The 20,462-nt window shown below is 36.2% G+C and overlaps 2 protein-coding genes across 2 annotated transcripts; both read left to right on the top strand.

Moving 5' to 3' along the window:
• The first annotated feature begins 16,388 nt into the window (after positions 1-16,388).
• Positions 16,389-19,364, top strand: LOC114542031. The gene is made up of 4 exons (XM_028561783.1): positions 16,389-16,628; positions 16,936-17,312; positions 17,679-19,159; positions 19,273-19,364. The coding sequence occupies exons 1-4, from the start codon at positions 16,626-16,628 to the stop codon at positions 19,362-19,364; spliced, it is 1,953 nt and encodes a 650-aa protein (XP_028417584.1). The 5' UTR covers positions 16,389-16,625.
• LOC114542032 (ATP-dependent DNA helicase PIF1-like) lies at positions 19,360-20,462 on the top strand. The gene is made up of 2 exons (XM_028561784.1): positions 19,360-20,180; positions 20,243-20,462. The coding sequence occupies exons 1-2, from the start codon at positions 19,369-19,371 to the stop codon at positions 20,244-20,246; spliced, it is 816 nt and encodes a 271-aa protein (XP_028417585.1). The 5' UTR covers positions 19,360-19,368; the 3' UTR covers positions 20,247-20,462.

The raw sequence follows: 20,462 nt of genomic DNA, 5'->3' as shown, positions 1-20,462 counted from the left end.
TCCTGGAGAGAAATAGAAAATATTATGTCTAAAAAATAAATTGCGCTTGAAACACCCGACTCTTTTCTCTTCCGAAGTCGTAAAACACGTCGTGACGTTGATTAAAGCATGGTTTGCTTCATGCTTGGGTTTTCCTGACATATGATGGTTCAGGTAAACATTTTGATGCGTTTTAAAGTCCGTATAATCGTGTTTGATATGCTGAAAACAAAAGTTACAGATGCTTTTCGCAAAACTAGAATATTTAAGATGATACAACACCATCATATAAATGGGACAGCGAACAATGAAACATTATTATCAGGATAAAATGGAGTTTGCATCCAAAATATTTTTGTTCCCTATCTAAGAGATATGATATTTTTTGATTTGAAAATGCCTTGCATCAGTTAGTCAATATCGTGGAGAGAAATGGAAAATATTATGTTCTAAAAAAATAAATCGCGCTTGAAACACACGACTCTTTTCTCTTCCGAAGTCGTAAAACACGTCGAGACGTTGATTAAAGCATGGTTTGCTTCATGCTTGGGTTTTCCTGACATATTATGGTTCCAGTAAAACATTTTGATGCGTTTCAAAGTCCGTATAATCGTCTTTATATGCTGAAAACAAAAGGTACAAATGCTTTTTGCAAAACTAGAATATTTAGGATGATACAACACCATCAATTAAATGGGACAGCGAACAATAAAACGTTATTATCAGGATAAAATGGAGTTTGCATCCAAAATATGTTTGTCCCCTATCTAAAAGATATGATATTTTTTCGATTTGAAAATGCCTTGCATCAGTTAGTCAATATCGTGGAGAGAAATGGAAAATATTATGTTCTAAAAAAATAAATTGCGCTTGAAAGACCCGACTCTTTTCTCTTCCGAAGTCGTAAAACACGTCGTGACGTTGATTAAAGCATGGTTTGCTTCATGCTTGGGTTTTCCTGACATATGATGGTTCCGGTAAAACATTTTGATGCGTTTCAAAGTCCGTACAATCGTCTTTGATGTGCTGAAAACAAAAGGTACAAATGCTTTTCGCAAAACTAGAATATTTAGGATGATACAACACCATCAATTAAATGGGACAGCGAACAATGAAACATTATTGTCAGAATAAAACGGAGTTTGCATCCAAAATATGTTTGTCCCCTATCTAAGAGATATGATATTTTTTCGATTTGAAAATGCCTTGCATCAGTTAGTCAATATCGTGGAGAGAAATGGAAAATATTATGTTTTAAAAAAATAAATTGCGCGTGAAAGACCCGACTCTTTTCTCTTCCAAAGTCGTGAAACACGTCGTGACGTTGATTAAAGTATGGTTTGTTTCATGCTTGGGTTTTCCTGAAATATGATAGTTCCGGTAAAAAATTTTGATGCGTTTCAAAGTCCTTATAATCGTCTTTGATATGCTGAAAACAAAAGTTACAGATGCTTTCGCAAAACTAGAAATTTAGGATGCTACAACACCATCAATTAAATGGGACAGCGAATAACGAAACATTATTATCAGGATAAAATGGAGTTTGCATCCAAAATATTTTTGTCCCCTATCTAAGAGATATGATATTTTTTCGATTTGAAAATGCCTTGCATCAGTTAGTCAATATCGTGGAGAGAAATGGAAAATATTATGTTCTAAAAAAATAAATTGCGCTTGAAAGACCCGACTCTTTTCTCTTCCGAAGTCGTAAAACACGTCGTGACGTTGATTAAAGCATGGTTTGCTTCATGCTTGGGTTTTCCTGACATATGATGGTTCCGGTAAAACATTTTGATGCGTTTCAAAGTCCGTATAATCGTCTTTGATATGCTAAAAACAAAAGTTACAGATGCTTTCACAAAACTAGAATACTTAGGATGATACAGCACCATCATTTAAATGGGGCAGGGAACAATGAAACATTATTATCAGGATAAAATGGAGTTTGCATCCAAAATATGTTTGTCGCCTATCTAAGAGACATGATAATTTTTCGATTTGAAAATGCCTTGCATCAGTTAGTCAATATCGTGGAGAGAAATGGAAAATATTATGTTCTAAAAAAATAAATTGCGCGTGAAAGACCCGACTCTTTCCTCTTCCAAAGTCGTGAAACACGTCGTGACGTTGATTAAAGTATGGTTTGCTTCATGCTTGGGTTTTTCTGCCATATGATGGTTCCGGTAAAAAACTTTGATGCGTTTCAAAGTCCTTATAATCGTGTTTGATATGCTGAAAACAAAAGTTACAGATGCTTCTCGCAAAACTAGAATATTTAGGATGATACCACACCATCAATTAAATGGGACAGCGAACAATGAAACATTATTATCAGGATAAAATGGAGTTTGCATCCAAAATATGTTTGTCCCCTATCTAAGAGATATGATATTTTTTCGATTTGAAAATGCCTTGCATCAGTTAGTCAATATCGTGGAGAGAAATGGAAAATATTATGTTCTAAAAAAATAAATTGCGCTTGAAAGACCCGACTCTTTTCTCTTCCGAAGTCGTAAAACACGTCGAGACGTTGATTAAAGCATGGTTTGCTTCATGCTTGGGTTTTCCTGACATATGATGGTTCCGGTAAAACATTTTGATGCGTTTCAAAGTCCGTATAATCGTCTTTGATGTGCTGAAAACAAAAGGTACAAATGCTTTTCGCAAAACTAGAATATTTAGGATGATACAACACCATCAATTAAATGGGACAGCGAACAATGAAACATTATTGTCAGAATAAAACGGAGTTTGCATCCAAAATATGTTTGTCCCCTATCTAAGAGATATGATATTTTTTCGATTTGAAAATGCCTTGCATCAGTTAGTCAATATCGTGGAGAGAAATGGAAAATATTATGTTCTAAAAAAATAAATTGCGCGTGAAAGACCCGACTCTTTTCTCTTCCGAAGTCGTGAAACACGACGTGACGTTGATTAAAGTATGGTTTGTTTCATGCTTGGGTTTTCCTGACATATGATAGTTCCGGTAAAACATTTTGATATGTTTCCAAGTCCTTATAATCGTCTTTGATATGCTGAAAACAAAAGTTACAGATGCTTTCCGTAAAACTAGAATATTTAGGATGCTACAACACCATCAATTAAATGGGAAAGCGAATAACGAAACATTATTATCAGGATAAAATGGAGTTTGCATCCAAAATATTTTTGTCCCTTATCTAATAGATATGATATTTTTTCGATTTTAAAATGCCTTGCATCAGTTAGTCAATATCGTGGAGAGAAATGGAAAATATTATGTTCTAAAAAAATAAATTGCGCTTGAAAGACCCGACTCTTTTCTCTTCCGAAGTCGTAAAACACGTCGTGACGTTGATTAAAGCATGGTTTGCTTCATGCTTGGGTTTTCCTGACATATGATGGTTCCGGTAAAACATTTTGATGCGTTTCAAAGTCCGTATAATCGTCTTTGATATGCTGAAAACAAAAGTTACAGATGCTTTTCGCAAAACTAGAATATTTAGGATGATACAACACCATCAATTAAATGGGACAGCGAACAATAAAACGTTATTATCAGGATAAAACGGAGTTTGCATCCAAAATATGTTTGTCCCTTATCTAATAGATATGATATTTTTTCGATTTTAAAATGCCTTGCATCAGTTAGTCAATATCGTGGAGAGAAATGGAAAATATTATCATCAAAAAATAAATTGCGCTTGAAAGACCCGACTCTTTTCTCTTCCGAAGTCGTAAAACACGTCGTGACGTTGATTAAAGCATGGTTTGCTTCATGCTTGGGTTTTCCTGACATATGATTGTTCCGGTAAAACATTTTGATGCGTTTCAAAGTCCGTATAATCGTCTTTGATGTGCTGAAAACAAAAGGTACAAATGCTTTTCGCAAAACTAGAATATTTAGGATGATACAACACCATCAATTAAATGGGACAGCGAACAATGAAACATTATTGTCAGAATAAAACGGAGTTTGCATCCAAAATATTTGTCCCCTATCTAAGAGATATGATATTTTTCGATTTGAAAATGCCTTGCATCAGTTATCAATATCGTGAGAGAAATGGAAAATATTATGTTCAAAAAAATAAATTGCGCGCTTGAAAGACCCGACTCTTTTCTCTTCCGAAGTCGTAAACACACGTCGTGACGTTGATTAAAGCATGGTTTGTTTCATGCTTGGGTTTTCCTGAAATATGATGGTTCAGGTAAAACATTTTGATGCGTTTTAAAGTCCGTATAATCGTCTTTCACATGTTGAAAACTAAATGTACAGATGCTTTTTCGCAAAACTAGAATATTTAGAATGATACACACCATCAATTAAATGGGACAGCGAACAATGAAACATTATTTTCAGGATAAAATGGAGTTTGCATCCAAAATATTCTTGTCCTCTATCTAAGAGGTATGATATTTTTTCGATTTGAAAATGCTTTGCATGAGTTAGTGAATATCGTGGAGAGACATTGAAAATATTATGTTCTAAAAAACTAAATTGCGCTTGAAAGAGCCGACTCTTTTCTCTTCCGAAGTCGTAAAACACGTCGTGACTTTGATTAAAGCATGGTTTGCTTTATGCTTGGGTTTTCCTGACATATGATCGTTCCGGTAAAACATTTTGATGCGTTTCCAAGTCCGTATAATCGTTTTTGATATGCTGAAAACAAAAGTTACAGATGCTTTTCGCAAAACTAGAATATTTAGGATGATACAACACCATCAATTAAATGGGACAGCGAACAATAAACTTATTATCAGGAAAATGGAGTTTGCATCCAAAATATTTTGTCCCTATCTAATAGATATGATATTTTTCGATTTAAAATGCCTTGCATCAGTTAGTCAATATCGTGGAGAGAAATGGAAAATATTATGTTCTAAAAAACTAAATTGCGCTTGAAAGACCCGACTCTTTTCTCTTCCGAAGTCGTAAAACACGTCGTGACGTTGAAAGCATGGTTTGCTTCATGCTTGGGTTTTCCTGACATATGATGGTTCCGGTAAAACATTTTGATGCGTTTCAAAGTCCGTATAATCGTCTTTGATATGCTGAAAACAAAAGTTACACATGCTTTTCGCAAAACTAGAATATTTAGGATGATACAACACCATCAATTAAATGGGACAGCGAACAATAAAACGTTATTATCAGGATAAAATGGAGTTTGCATCCAAAATATTTTGTCCCCTATCTAAAGATATGATATTTTTTCGATTTGAAAATGCTTGCATCAGTTAGTCAATATCGTGAGAGAAATGGAAAATATTATTCTAAAAAATAAATTGCGCTTGAAAGACCCGACTCTTTTCTCTTCCGAAGTCGTAAAACACGTCGTGACGTTGATTAAAGCATGGTTTGCTTCATGCTTGGGTTTTCCTGACATATGATGTTCCGGTAAAACATTTTGATGCGTTTCAAAGTCCGTATAATCGTCTTTGATGTGCTGAAAACAAAAGTACAATGCTTTTCGCAAAACTAGAATATTTAGGATGATACAACACCATCAATTAAATGGGACAGCGAACAATGAAACATTATTGTCAGAATAAAACGGAGTTTGCATCCAAAATATATTTGTCCCCTATCTAAGAGATATGATATTTTTTCGATTTGAAAATGCCTTGCATCAGTTATCAATATCGTGGAGAGAAATGGAAAATATTATGTTCAAAAAAATAAATTGCGCGTGAAAGACCCGACTCTTTTCTCTTCCGAAGTCGTGAAACACGTCGTGACGTTGATTAAAGCATGGTTTGCTTCATGCTTGGGTTTTCCTGACATATGATAGTTCCGGTAAAAATTTTGATGCTTTCAAAGTCCGTATAATCGTCTTTGATATGCTGAAAACAAAAGTTACAGATGCTTTCGCAAAACTAGAATATTTAGAATGATACAACACCATCAATTAAATGGGACAGCGAACAATGAAACATTATTATCAGGATGAAATGGAGTTTGCATCCAAAATATTTTTGTCCCCATCTAAGAGATATGATATTTTTTCGATTTGAAAATTCCTTGCATCTGTTAGTCAATATCGTGGAGAGAAATGGAAAATATTATGTTCTAAAAAATAAATTGCGCTTGAAAGACCCGACTCTTTTCTCTTCCGAAGTTGTACAACACGTCGTGACGTTGATTAAAGCATGGTTTGCTTCATGCTTGGGTTTTCCTGACATATGATGGTTCCGGTAAAACATTTTGATGCGTTTCAAAGTCCGTATAATCGTCTTTGATATGCTGAAAACAAAAGTTACAGATGCTTTTCGCAAAACTAGAATATTTACGATGATACAACACCATCAATTAAATGGGACAGCGAACAATGAAACATTATTATCGGGATAAAATAGAGTTTGCATCCAAAATATGTTTGTCCCCTATCTAAAAGATATGATATTTTTTCGATTTGAAAATGCATTGCATCAGTTAGTCAATATCGTTGAGAGAAATGGAAAATATTATGTTCTAAAAAAATAAATTGCGCTTGAAAGACCCAACTCTTTTCTCTTCCGAAGTCGTAAAACACGTCGTGACGTTGATTAAAGCATGGTTTGCTTCATGCTTGGGTTTTCCTGACATATGATGGTTCCGGTAAAACATTTTGATGCGTTTCAAAGTCCGTATAATCGTTTGATATGCTGAAAACAAAAGTACAATGCTTTTCGCAAAACTAGAATATTTAGGATGATACAACACCATCAATTAAATGGGACAGCGAACAATGAAACTTATTATCAGGATAAAATGGAGTTTGCATCCAAAATATGTTTGTCCCCTATCTAAAGATATGATATTTTTTCGATTTGAAAATGCCTTGCATCAGTTAGTCAATATCGTGGAGAGAAATGGAAAATATATGTTCTAAAAAAATAAATTGCGCTTGAAAGACCCGACTCTTTTCTCTTCCGAAGTCGTAAAACACGTCGTGACGTTGATTAAAGCATGGTTTGCTTCATGCTTGGGTTTTCCTGACATATGATGTTCCGGTAAAACATTTTGATGCGTTTCAAAGTCCGTATAATCGTCTTTGATGCTGAAAACAAAAGTACAATGCTTTTCGCAAAACTAGAATATTTAGGATGATACAACACCATCAATTAAATGGGACAGCGAACAATGAAACATTATTATCAGATAAATGGAGTTTGCATCCAAATATTTGTCCCCTATCTAAGAGATATGATATTTTTTCGATTTGAAAATGCCTTGCATCAGTTAGTCAATATCGTGGAGAGAAATGGAAAATATTATGTTCAAAAAAATAAATTGCGCTTGAAAGACCCGACTCTTTTCTCTTCCGAAGTCGTGAAACACGTCGTGACGTTGATTAAAGCATGGTTTGTTTCATGCTTGGGTTTTCCTGACATATGATGGTTCCGGTAAAAATTTTGATGCGTTTCAAAGTCCTTATAATCGTCTTTGATATGCTGAAAACAAAAGTTACAGATGCTTTCGCAAAACTAGAATATTTAGGATGATACAACACCATCAATTAAATGGGACAGCGAAAACGAAACATTATTATCAGGATAAAATGGAGTTTGCATCCAAAATATTTTTGTCCCTATCTAAGAGATATGATATTTTTTCGATTTAAAATGCCTTGCATCAGTTAGTCAATATCGTGGAGAGAAATGGAAAATATTATGTTCTAAAAAAATAAATTGCGCTTGAAAGACCCGACTCTTTCTCTTCCGAAGTCGTAAAACACGTCGTGACGTTGATTAAAGCATGGTTTGCTTCATGCTTGGGTTTTCCTGACATATGATGGTTCCGGTAAAACATTTTGATGCGTTTCAAAGTCCGTATAATCGTCTTTGATATGCTGAAAACAAAAGTTACAATGCTTTTCGCAAAACTAGAATATTTAGGATGATACAACACATCAATTAAATGGGACAGCGAACAATGAAACATTATTATCAGGATAAAATGGAGTTTGCATCCAAAATATGTTTGTCCCCTATCTAAGAGATATGATATTTTTTCGATTTGAAAATGCCTTGCATCAGTTAGTCAATATCGTGGAGAGAAATGGAAAATATTATGTTCAAAAAAATAAATTGCGCTTGAAAGACCCGACTCTTTTCTCTTCCGAAGTCGTAAAACACGTCGTGACGTTGATTAAAGCATGGTTTGCTTCATGCTTGGGTTTTCCTGACATATGATGGTTCCGGTAAAACTTTGATGCGTTTCAAAGTCCGTATAATCGTCTTTGATATGCTGAAAACAAAAGTTACAGATGCTTTCGCAAAACTAGAATATTTAGGATGATACAACACCATCAATTAAATGGGACAGCGAACAATGAAACTTATTATCAGGATAAAATGGAGTTTGCATCCAAAATATTTGTCCCCTATCTAAGAGATATGATATTTTTTCGATTTGAAAATGCCTTGCATCAGTTAGTCAATATCGTGGAGAGAAATGGAAAATATTATGTTCTAAAAAATATTGCGCTTGAAAGACCCGACTCTTTTCTCTTCCGAAGTCGTAAAACACGTCGAGACGTTGATTAAAGCATGGTTTGCTTCATGCTTGGGTTTTCCTGACATATGATGGTTCCGGTAAAACATTTTGATGCGTTTCAAAGTCCGTATAATCGTCTTTGATATGCTGAAAAAAAAAGTTACAGATGCTTTTCGCAAAACTAGAATATTTAGGATGATACAACACCATCAATTAAATGGGACAGCGAACAATGAAACATTATTCAGGATAAAATGGAGTTTGCATTCAAAATATTTTGTCCCCTATCTAAGAGATATGATATTTTTTCGATTTGAAAATGCCTTGCATCAGTTAGTCAATATCGTGGAGAGAAATGGAAAATATTATGTTCAAAAAATAAATTGCGCTTGAAAGACCCGACTCTTTTCTCTTCCGAAGTCGTAAAACACGTCGTGACGTTGATTAAAGCATGGTTTGCTTCATGCTTGGGTTTTCCTGACATATGATGGTTCCGGTAAAACATTTTGATGCGTTTCAAAGTCCGTATAATCGTTTTTGATATGCTGAAAACAAAAGTACAGATGCTTTTCGCAAAACTAGAATATTTAGGATGATACAACACCATCAATTAAATTGGACAGCGAACAATGAAACATTATTATCAGGATAAAATGGAGTTTGTGTCCAAAATATTTTTGTCCCCTATCTAAGAGATATGATATTTTTTCGATTTGAAAATGCCTTGCATCAGTTAGTCAATATCGTGGAGAGAAATGGAAAATATTATGTTCTAAAAAAATAAATTGCGCGTGAAAGACCCGACTCTTTTCTCTTCCGAAGTCGTGAAACACGTCGTGACGTTGATTAAAGTATGGTTTGCTTCATGCTTGGGTTTTCCTGACATATGATGGTTCCGGTAAAACATTTTGATGTTTCAAAGTCCGTATAATCGTCTTTGATATGCTGAAAACAAAAGTTACAGATGCTTTCGCAAAACTAGAATATTTAGGATGATACAACACCATCAATTAAATGGGACAGCGAACGAAACATTATTATCAGGATAAAATGGAGTTTGCATCCAAAATATTTTTGTCCCTATCTAAGATATGATATTTTTTCGATTTAAAATGCCTTGCATCAGTTAGTCAATATCGTGGAGAGAAATGGAAAATATTATGTTCTAAAAAAAAAATTGCGCTTGAAAGACCCGACTCTTTTCTCTTCCGAAGTCGTAAAACACGTCGTGACGTTGATTAAAGCATGGTTTGCTTCATGCTTGGGTTTTCCTGACATATGATGGTTCCGGTAAAACATTTTGATGCGTTTCAAAGTCCGTATAATCGTCTTTGATATGCTGAAAACAAAAGTTACACATGCTTTTCGCAAAACTAGAATATTTAGGATGATACAACACCATCAATTAAATGGGACAGCGAACAATAAAACATTATTATCAGGAAAAAATGGAGTTTGCATCCAAAATATTTTGTCCCCTATCTAAAGATATGATATTTTTTCGATTTGAAAATGCTTGCATCAGTTAGTCAATATCGTGAGAGAAATGGAAAATATTATCATCTAAAAAAATAAATTGCGCTTGAAAGACCCGACTCTTTTCTCTTCCGAAGTCGTAAAACACGTCGTGACGTTGATTAAAGCATGGTTTGCTTCATGCTTGGGTTTTCCTGACATATGATGTTCCGGTAAAACATTTTGATGCGTTTCAAAGTCCGTATAATCGTCTTTGATGTGCTGAAAACAAAAGGTACAAATGCTTTTCGCAAAACTAGAATATTTAGGATGATACAACACCATCAATTAAATGGGACAGCGAACAATGAAACATTATTGTCAATAAAACGGAGTTTGCATCCAAAATTATTTGTCCCCTATCTAAGAGATATATTTTTTCGATTTGAAAATGCCTTGCATCAGTTATCAATATCGTGGAGAGAAATGGAAAATATTATGTTCTAAAAAAATAAATTGCGCGTGAAAGACCCGACTCTTTTCTCTTCCGAAGTCGTGAAACACGACGTGACGTTGATTAAAGTATGGTTTTTCATGCTTGGGTTTTCCTGACATATGATAGTTCCGGTAAAAATTTTGATGCGTTTCAAAGTCCGTATAATCGTCTTTGATATGCTGAAAACAAAAGTTACAGATGCTTTCGCAAAACTAGAATATTTAGGATGATACAACACCATCAATTAAATGGGACAGCGAATAACGAAACATTATTATCAGGATAAAATGGAGTTTGCATCCAAAATATTTTTGTCCCTATCTAAGAGATATGATATTTTTTCGATTTAAAATGCCTTGCATCAGTTAGTCAATATCGTGGAGAGAAATGGAAAATATTATGTTCTAAAAAAATAAATTGCGCTTGAAAGACCCGACTCTTTTCTCTTCCGAAGTCGTAAAACACGTCGTGACGTTGATTAAAGCATGGTTTGCTTCATGCTTGGGTTTTCCTGACATATGATGGTTCCGGTAAAACATTTTGATGCGTTTCAAAGTCCGTATAATCGTCTTTGATATGCTGAAAAAAAAGTTACAGATGCTTTTCGCAAAACTAGAATATTTAGGATGATACAACACCATCAATTAAATGGGACAGCGAACAATAAAACTTATTATCAGGATAAAATGGAGTTTGCATCCAAAATATGTTTGTCCCCTATCTAAAGATATGATATTTTTTCGATTTGAAAATGCTTGCATCAGTTAGTCAATATCGTGAGAGAAATGGAAAATATTATGTTCTAAAAAATAAATTGCGCTTAAAGACCCAACTCTTTTCTCTTCCGAAGTCGTAAAACACGTCGTGACGTTGATTAAAGCATGGTTTGCTTCATGCTTGGGTTTTCCTGACATATGATGTTCCGGTAAAACATTTGATGCGTTTCAAAGTCCGTATAATCGTCTTTGATATGCTGAAAACAAAAGTACAAATGCTTTTCGCAAACTAAATATTTAGGATGATACAACACCATCAATTAAATGGGACAGCGAACAATGAAACATTATTTCAGATAAAACGGAGTTTGCATCCAAAATATATTTGTCCCCTATCTAAGAGATATGATATTTTTTCGATTTGAAAATGCCTTGCATCAGTTAATCAATATCGTGGAGAGAAATGGAAAATATTATGTTCTAAAAAAAAAATTGCGCTTGAAAGACCCGACTCTTTTCTCTTCCGAAGTCGTAAAACACGTCGTGACGTTGATTAAAGCATGGTTTGCTTCATGCTTGGGTTTTCCTGACATATGATGGTTCCGGTAAAACATTTTGATGCGTTTCAAAGTCCGTATAATCGTCTTTGATATGCTGAAAACAAAAGTTACGAATGCTTTTCGCAAAACTAGAATATTTAGGATGATAAAACACTATCAATTAAATGGGACAGCGAACAATGAAACATTATTATCAGGATAAAATGGAGTTTGCATCCAAAATTTTTGTCCCTATCTAAGAGATATGATATTTTTTCGATTTGAAAATGCCTTGCATCAGTTAGTCAATATCGTGGAGAGAAATGGAAAATATTATGTTCTAAAAAAATAAATTGCGCGTGAAAGACCCGACTCTTTCCTCTTCCAAAGTCGTGAAACACGTCGTGACGTTGATTAAAGTATGGTTTGCTTCATGCTTGGGTTTTTCTGCCATATGATGGTTCCGGTAAAAAACTTTGATGCGTTTCAAAGTCCTTATAATTGTCTTTGATATGCTGAAAACAAAAGTTACAGATGCTTCTCGCAAAACTAGAATATTTAGGATGATACCACACCATCAATTAAATGGGACAGCGAACAATGAAACATTATTATCAGGATAAAATGGAGTTTGCATCCAAAATATGTTTGTCCCCTATCTAAGAGATATGATATTTTTTCGATTTGAAAATTTCTTGCATCAGTTAGTCAATATCGTGGAGAGAAATGGAAAATATTATGTTCTAAAAAAATATATTGCGCTTGAAAGACCCGACTCTTTTCTCTTCCGAAGTCGTAAAACACGTCGAGACGTTGATTAAAGCATGGTTTGCTTCCTGCTTTGGTTTTCCTGACCTATGATGGTTCCAGCAAAACATTTTGATGCATTTCAAAGTCCGTATAGTCGTCTTTGATATGCTAAAAACAAAAGTTACAGATGCTTTTCGCAAAACTAGAATATTTAGGATGATACGACACCATCAATTAAATGGGACAGCAAACAATGAAACATTTTTATTAGGATAAAATGGAGTTTCCATCCAAAATATTTTTGTCCCCTAACTAAGAGATATGATATTTTTTCGATTTGAAAATGCCTTGCATCAGTTAGTCAATATCCTGGAGAGAAATGGAAAATATTATGTTCTAAAAAAATAAATTGCGCTTGAAACACCCGACTCTTTTCTCTTCCGAAGTCGTAAAACACGTCGTGACGTTGATTAAAGCATGGTTTGCTTCATGCTTGGGTTTTCCTGACATATGATGGTTACGGTCAAACATTTTGATGCGTTTCAAAGTCCGTATAATCGTCTTTGATATGCTATGCTTGGGTTTTCCTGACATATGATGGTTCCGGTAAAACATTTTGATGCGTTTCAATGTCCGTATAATCGTTTTTGATATGCTGAAAACAAAAGCTACAGATGCTTTTCGCAAAACTAGAATATTTAGGATGATACAACACCATCAATTAAATGGGACAGCGAACAATGAAACATTATTATGAGGATAAAATGGAGTTTGCATCCAAAATATTTTTGTCCCCTATCTAAGAAATATGATATTTATTTCGATTTAAAAATGCTTTGCATCAGCTAGTCAATATCGTGGAGACAAATAAAAAAGATTATGTTCTAAAAAAATAAATTGCGTTTAAAAGACGCGACTTTTTTCTCTTCCAAAGTCGTCAAACACGTCGTGGCGTTGATTAAAGCATGGTTTTCTTCATGCTTGGGTTTTCCTGACATATGATGGTTCCGGTAAAACATTTTGATGCGTTTCAAAGTCCGTATAATCGTCTTTGATATGCTGAAAACAAAAGTTACAGATGCTTTTCGCAAAACTAGAATATTTAGGATGATACAACACCATCAATTAAATGGGACAGCGAACAATGAAACATTATTATGAGGATAAAATGGAGTTTGCATCCAAAATATTTTTGTCCCCTATCTAAGAGATATGATATTTATTTCGATTTGAAAATGCCTTGCATCAGTTAGTCAATATCGTGGAGAGAAATGGAAAATATTATGTTCTAAAAAAAAAAAATGGCGCTTGAAAGACCCGACTCCTTTCTCTTCCGAAGTCCTCAAACACGTCGTGACGTTGAGTAAAGCATGGTTAGCTTCATGTTTGGGTTTTCCTGACATATGATGGTTCCGGTAAAACATTTTGATGCGTTTCAAAGTCCGTATAATCGTCTTTGATATGCTGAAAACAAAAGTTACAGATGCTTTTCGCAAAACTAGAATATTTAGCATGATACATTACCATCAATTAAATGGGACAGCGAACAATGAAACATTATTATGAGGATAAAATGGAGTTTGCATCCAAAATATTTTTGTCCCCTATCTAAGAGATATGATATTTATTTCGATTTGAAAATGCCTTGCATCAGCTAGTCAATATCGTGGAGAGAAATGGAAAATATTATGTTCTAAAAAAATAAATTGCGCTTGAAAGATGCGACTTTTTTCTCTTCCGAAGTCGTCAAACACGTCGTGACGTTGATTAAAGCATGGTTAGCTTCATGTTTGGGTTTTCCTGACATATGATGGTTCCGGTAAAACATTTTGATGCGTTTCAATGTCCGTATAATCGTCTTTGATATGCTGAAAACAAAAGCTACTGATGCTTTTCGCAAAACTAGAATATTTAGGATGATACAACACCATCATATAAATGGGACAGCGAACAATGAAACATTATTATCAGGATAAAATGGAGTTTGCATCCAAAATATTTTGTCCCCTATCTAAGAGATAAGATAATTTTTCGATTTGAAAATGCCTTGCATCAGTTAGTCAATATCGTGGAGAGAAATGGAAAATATTATGTTCTAAAAAAATAAATTGCGCGTGAAAGACCCGACTCTTTTCTCTTCCGAAGTCGTGAAACACGTCGTGACGTTGATTAAAGTATGGTTTGCTTCATGCTTGGGTTTTCCTGACATATGATGGTTACGGTAAAAAATTTTGATGCGTTTCAAAGTCCTTATAATCGTCTTTGATATGCTGAAAACAAAAGTTACAGATGCTTTTCGCAAAACTAGAATATTTAGGATGATACCACACCATCAATTAAATGGGACAGCGAACAATGAAACATTATCCCCGAGCCGGTGCAAAGATTAGGAATTACGCCCGGGAATGGAAATGCGAAATGAAAGTTGTCCGCTATTATGTCATGGACGTTGGGCGTTTTTGTAAGTTATGCGCATGCGTGAGTTTAAGACGAGTTTGAGCTGGTAACTAACTAGCTTATGATTGGCTAAGGCCTAAATTTTTTTAAACAAAATTACGTGAGTAAATTAACTGTCATTATAATTTGAATTTAATTTCTTTCACAAAAGCAAATTACAAAGACCTTTACAGTATTGTGAACAATTGCTTTATATTTGAAAAAAAACAACACTGAAAGATAATTTCTACGGAAATGTCGGACAATAACCGCATTAGAAAGCAGGAGACGAAAAATAAGGGAGAAACGTATGAGGATAGCCGTGCAACACAGAGGGAAAAAAGACGAGCTGTGTTAGTTGGTGAAACACCGGAGGAAAGACAGTATCGGCTGGCAAAGAAGAGGGATGCCTATAAAAGAAGAGCTGAAACAAGTACAAGAAAAAAAGGTAATGAGCTAAGAGCTGAAAGGCGACAAAAGATGCTGCAAGAAACGCCAACACAAAAAGAACGTCGTCTTAGGATGCGAAGAGCTGCTTACAGACGAAGAACCGACGAAAGTACTGAGGAGAAACGGGAGATGCAAAGAGAACATAATAGAGCTAATGCCAGAGAAAGAAGGCAACGTGAAAGTAAGGGAAAAAGACAAATAAGACTTGAAAGAATGAGACAACGAGCGGTAAGTCTTTTGGAGACAGGTAATAGTAATGAAATGCAACAGGTACCGCCACAAAATTCTGAAGGTAAGCAATGAAAACACAATAACAGTAGCTAGAAATGAGGTCCTCACCAGTAGTTCAGACCAATATTTACATGAAGGTGGCTGGCAAAATGTTGACAACCAATTGCATGAGCAGGCATTTGTTCAGGATGAGATGCGCAGTTTTCATTTAGATCAAGAGCATTTAGAGCATCGCCAGTGTACAATTTGTAAAGAGGCTTGGCCAACAAGGCAAAACTTGGCAGCAGATCCCTTTGTTTGCTACCGGTGTCAAAGAGACAAGAAATCACCAAAGAATTTCAGTGCTGGCAATGACATGGACCCAGGTACTGTTCCAGAGCAATTGAGAGGTTTGACACAGGTAGAGGAAATGCTGATTTCAAGGGTTTGCCCCATCATGCAAGTCTACAGAAAACATGGTGGGCAAAGGGGCTACAAAGGTCATGTGCTAAACTTACCACAGGATATTCAAAGTTTTTGAATAGGTTGCCTGCACAAGTGGCTGACTTGCCTGTTATGATTGTGCGAAGGCAGGGTGCTGATGAAACACATAAAGATTTTACAGTTCGTCGACACAGGGTGTTTGAAGCTATATTGTGGTTGAAAACAAACAATCCATTTTTCAAAGATATTGAGATTGACAGGGATATTATCCAAAGTCTACCTGAAAATGGTGTCCCTGAAGAGCTAAGGTATATTATTGATGACAATGAACTTCCAGTTCATGTTGAAAATGAGGGCCCCCCACAAGAACCTGTAATGAGTGCTAATGCAACAGTTGAAGAATTAGTTTTAGGAAATGGCAGTACATCATTTATTCCTATGCGGGCAAAGACAAAGAAAGGATGGTGCAGCTATTCAAGATGCAGTGAATGAGGTTGACCCTTTAGACTGGCCCTCAACTGAAGGTAATGCTGTTAATGAGTTTAAAACAGATGGTTTGGCAAGCATGGCATTTCCAACACTATTTCCCCATGGGAAAGGTGACCCAACAAACAGAGTCAGGCAGCATGAGGAAAGTTTGGCAGAGGCATTCAAACACCTGATGAAGTTTGCAGAGAGGCTGCCAAATGGTAAGTTTGAATGGAGGTTTGCCTCACATCCCCGGTTCCCATACTGGGCGTTGAATATGAAGCAGAGACATCAGTTGTTGTCACAAGCTAACATTTACTTGCGGCAACATCCAGCGGATGCAAACATGACTATGGAGGAGCTGAAAACAATGGTAAACTCTATGGGTGCAAATCAAATGGTAAATCGTTTGCAACGTTATGTTTCAAAAATTCAGGGTACAAATCAGTATTGGTATCAGAGACTGCAAGAACTGTTAGCCCTGATTGAACAAAAAGGTTGCCCTACCTTTTTCTTTACCTTTTGTAGTGGCCAGACTTGCAAAGACTATTGCAAAGTAACGAGGGGGCATCAAGAACAGAAAGAGCACAAGCAGTGATAGACAATCCACACCTGACAGATTGGTTTTTCATGCAAAGGCTACAGAAGTTCATCAAACATTGGCTTGAAGGTGTCTTGGATGCTGAATGGTTTTGGTATAGGTTTGAATACCAGGCCAGAGGAAGTATACATGCTCATGGATGTGCTAAATTAAAGAATGATCCAGATATTCGATTATTACGTAAACGTGCATGCCAAGCAGTGCTTGAGAAAGAGAAAGAAAATGAAATGTCCCCTGACGATTTTGAATTCTCTTGCCAGGAAATTGTCAGAGAGGGTGAAGATGCGGAGAGAAAGCTAATTAGGTAAGGTTTGTATGTATATCTTAAGTATTATAAATGATTTACACTCACCACATAAATACGCAAATTGTGTCCACGGTATAAGCTGCATGTGCATTATTAGAAATTCTTTGTATGTGCTGTAGAAAACTTAAAAAACATTTTCCCCAGACTTTTAGTTTTAGCCTACTATGTGCTACAATGTTGCAAATTTTGCTAAATACAGCTTCCACATACATTCAAAAAAAACAAAATTCCGTATATTTTCTTTAGAAACTGATATTTCCTAATGCTAAGGAATTGAGAGTGTAAACAGCAAAGTATTTACAATTATGGAAAAATATATATAAATTAGGTGTTATAACCATGTTATTTTTATTTCTTTTAAAGTTACGTTGACTGGCTTGTGACCACAGTTAATGATGATCTGCCTGATGAGAACTGGACACTACCAGATCCACACCCTTCTGCTGTGAAAGCAACATCAGTTGATAATCATGATGTTGATTATCACAGGTTAGTAAATTCAGTAGAGAGGCACACCAGATGCAGTCCAGCGTATTGCCTGAAAAAGAAGAGGGTTGACCTGCCTGCAGAGTGCAGATTTGGGTTCCCAAAACCATTACAAGAGGAGACTGCACTGATTTATGAGGTTCGAGGTAAGAAAAATAAATCTGTACACTCAGAGTTGCAAACCAAGAGAAATGATGAGAGGCTGAATTCACACAACAGGGTCATGCTTGAGAATTGGCGGGCCAATGTGGATTTGCAGGTAATTGTAGATGAAAAGGCATGTGCAAGATACATGGCCAAGTATGCAGCGAAAGGGGAACCACGATCAAAATCTGCTTCTGACATACTGAAGTTGTCTGTATCTTCATTACAGAATGATGACCAAGTGTCTTCTGCAATCAAGAAAGCAATGATTCAAGTTGCTGGTGATAGGGACATGGCTGCTCAGGAGACTGCCCATATGTTACTCAGTTTGCCTTTGGTAGGCTGTACGTATAGTTTTGTTACTGTTTCTTTAGAAAACAGTAGAAAAGTGATCCTTGATGCAGAAAATCCACAAGAGGAAGTACTTCAGAATTCTGTTCTTCAAGATTATGGAGAGCGGACAAAAGTGGAGAGTAGGTATAGGGGGTTATCTCAGTTGAATTTGATGCAGTATGCATCTCAGTTCACAAGAGTCAGAGGTGAGTTGACAAAACGAGTGAATCCTTATATTGTCAGGACATTTCCAAAGCTTACAGCCAATCCTGGCAGCCCTACCTTTGGAAAATACTGCAAGTATCAACTCATTAAGTTTAAACCATGGGAAGATAAGTCATCAAATGCATGGGACAATATGGAGGAAACTGATGATATGTTTATTAACACATATGCTTCATTTCTTCAGACAGATTTTGCTAGAGACAATGTATTTGGGTATTCTATTGAAACAGAGATGGTCCATGCTGCACAGACAGATGAAACATATGGAACTGATGAAAGTAGTGATGAAAGCGATGACGAACAGGATCAACCTAATGAGGAAGAGCAAATTGAGGATTGGATGTTGTTATGTAGACTCAACCAACATTATGAGGATGCAGGAGATCAAATGGCAAATAACGAGGCAGTGGATTGGTTCGAAGCAGCAAGAGGTGTGCCTGGGGATTTGTTGAGAGAATCTGCTGGGTGGATTTCTAAACAGAGAAAGGATGCAGAGGAGCAAGGTATGCAGTATCAAACAGGTGACCAACAAGTGGTGGTTGACCCAGGGACCTTGAATGACAAACAGCGACTGGCATTTGACATTATCACTGCATCCATGGCTAATGATGAATGTGAACCACTACATATGATTGTAAGTGGTACTGCTGGCACAGGTAAGACATATTTAATTAGTGCCCTAAAGCAAGTATTGCAACACCAATGTATTGTCACAGCAACCACCGGAATTGCTGCATTCAGTATTGGTGGTCAAACTTTGATTCCGCAGCTCAACTTCCGATTCGGGAATACAGAGAATTACAGGGCGATTCCTTACAGAGATTGCAGCTCAGATTGGAAGGTAAGAGGTTTCTTTATTGATGAAATGTCAATGATTGGACATCAGATGCTTTCATGGCTTGACAACAGACTACGTGCAGGTACAGGAAAAGAGGATATCCCATTTGGTGGGATGTCGATTATCCTAATGGGGGATTTCGGCCAGTTACCTCCTGTAGGCGATAAACCAATGTACATTGCAGGTAATGGATCTGTAATCAGTGACCATGGTCACAGTATGTATTTAACATTTGATTATGTAGTCATTTTAGAGCAGGTCATGCGACAGATTGGTGAAGACCCAGAAGTAGTTGCATTCAGGGCGCTATTGATGAGAATGAGAGATGGACAAGTTACCGAGATGGACTGGAGACTATTAATACAGCACTCCAGACCTAACGTTTCAATGGATCGATTTAGTGATGCAATCCGGCTGTACTTTGATAAAAAAAGTGTCGCTGAATATAATTATGAGAAGTTGCTAGAGATTGGACAACCCTTGGTCAAAATTCAAGCAAGGCATTCTGGTCGAGGTGCAAGTGCGGCAACATCTGATGAAGCAGGTGGTTTGGAAGCTGTCCTCTTTTTGTCAACCAAAGCAGAAGTGATGCTGACATGTAACCTTTGGGCAGAAGTCGGTCTTTGCAATGGCTCTTTTGGAACTGTTGAGCAATTTTGGTTTGCAGAGAATATGGGTCCACCAAATCTACCGATTGCAGTACTGGTTCATTTTCCAGCATATTCTGGCCCTGCATTTCTACAAGAATGTTCAAAGTGTATACCTGTGCCTCCAAGACTGTTTGAGTGGATGGCGGATGGAAAGTATTTGTCAAGACAACAATTGCCCTTGCGGCTGAGGTATGCAATGACGATACACAAGTCCCAAGGACAGACACTAACCAAGGCTGTTGTTGATTTAGGTAAAGGGGAGAGAGTTGCTGGCTGCACATTTGTGGCAGCATCTAGGGTAAGATCAATTAATGATATTGTGTTTGAACCTATGACATTTGATCGTCTGAAAGTCATTGGTAGGAATAAAAATTTGAAGAAGCGACAAGAAGCGGAACGACGACTTCGTGTGCTTGCAGAAAAGACTGAGCAGAGGCATAAGCATTGAATATATGCATATAAAGATATGGA

Source organism: Dendronephthya gigantea, unplaced genomic scaffold, assembly GCF_004324835.1.
Source record: "Dendronephthya gigantea isolate DGI-Jeju-01 unplaced genomic scaffold, DenGig_1.0 000328F, whole genome shotgun sequence".
NCBI classification, from domain to species: Eukaryota; Metazoa; Cnidaria; class Anthozoa; order Malacalcyonacea; family Nephtheidae; genus Dendronephthya; species Dendronephthya gigantea.
This window is presented reverse-complemented; position numbering and strand designations above follow the sequence as displayed.

Bases quoted from the DNA above. Each gene is read 5' to 3' on its own strand.
- LOC114542031 (XM_028561783.1), top strand. The intron at 17,313-17,678 runs GTAAGGTTTGTA...TTTCTTTTAAAG, and splicing joins GCGGAGAGAAAGCTAATTAG to TTACGTTGACTGGCTTGTGA. The intron at 19,160-19,272 runs GTAAGACATATT...TTGATTCCGCAG, and splicing joins AAGTGGTACTGCTGGCACAG to CTCAACTTCCGATTCGGGAA.
- LOC114542032 (XM_028561784.1), top strand. From the start codon at position 19,369: ATGTCAATGATTGGACATCAGATGCTTTCATGGCTTGACAACAGACTA.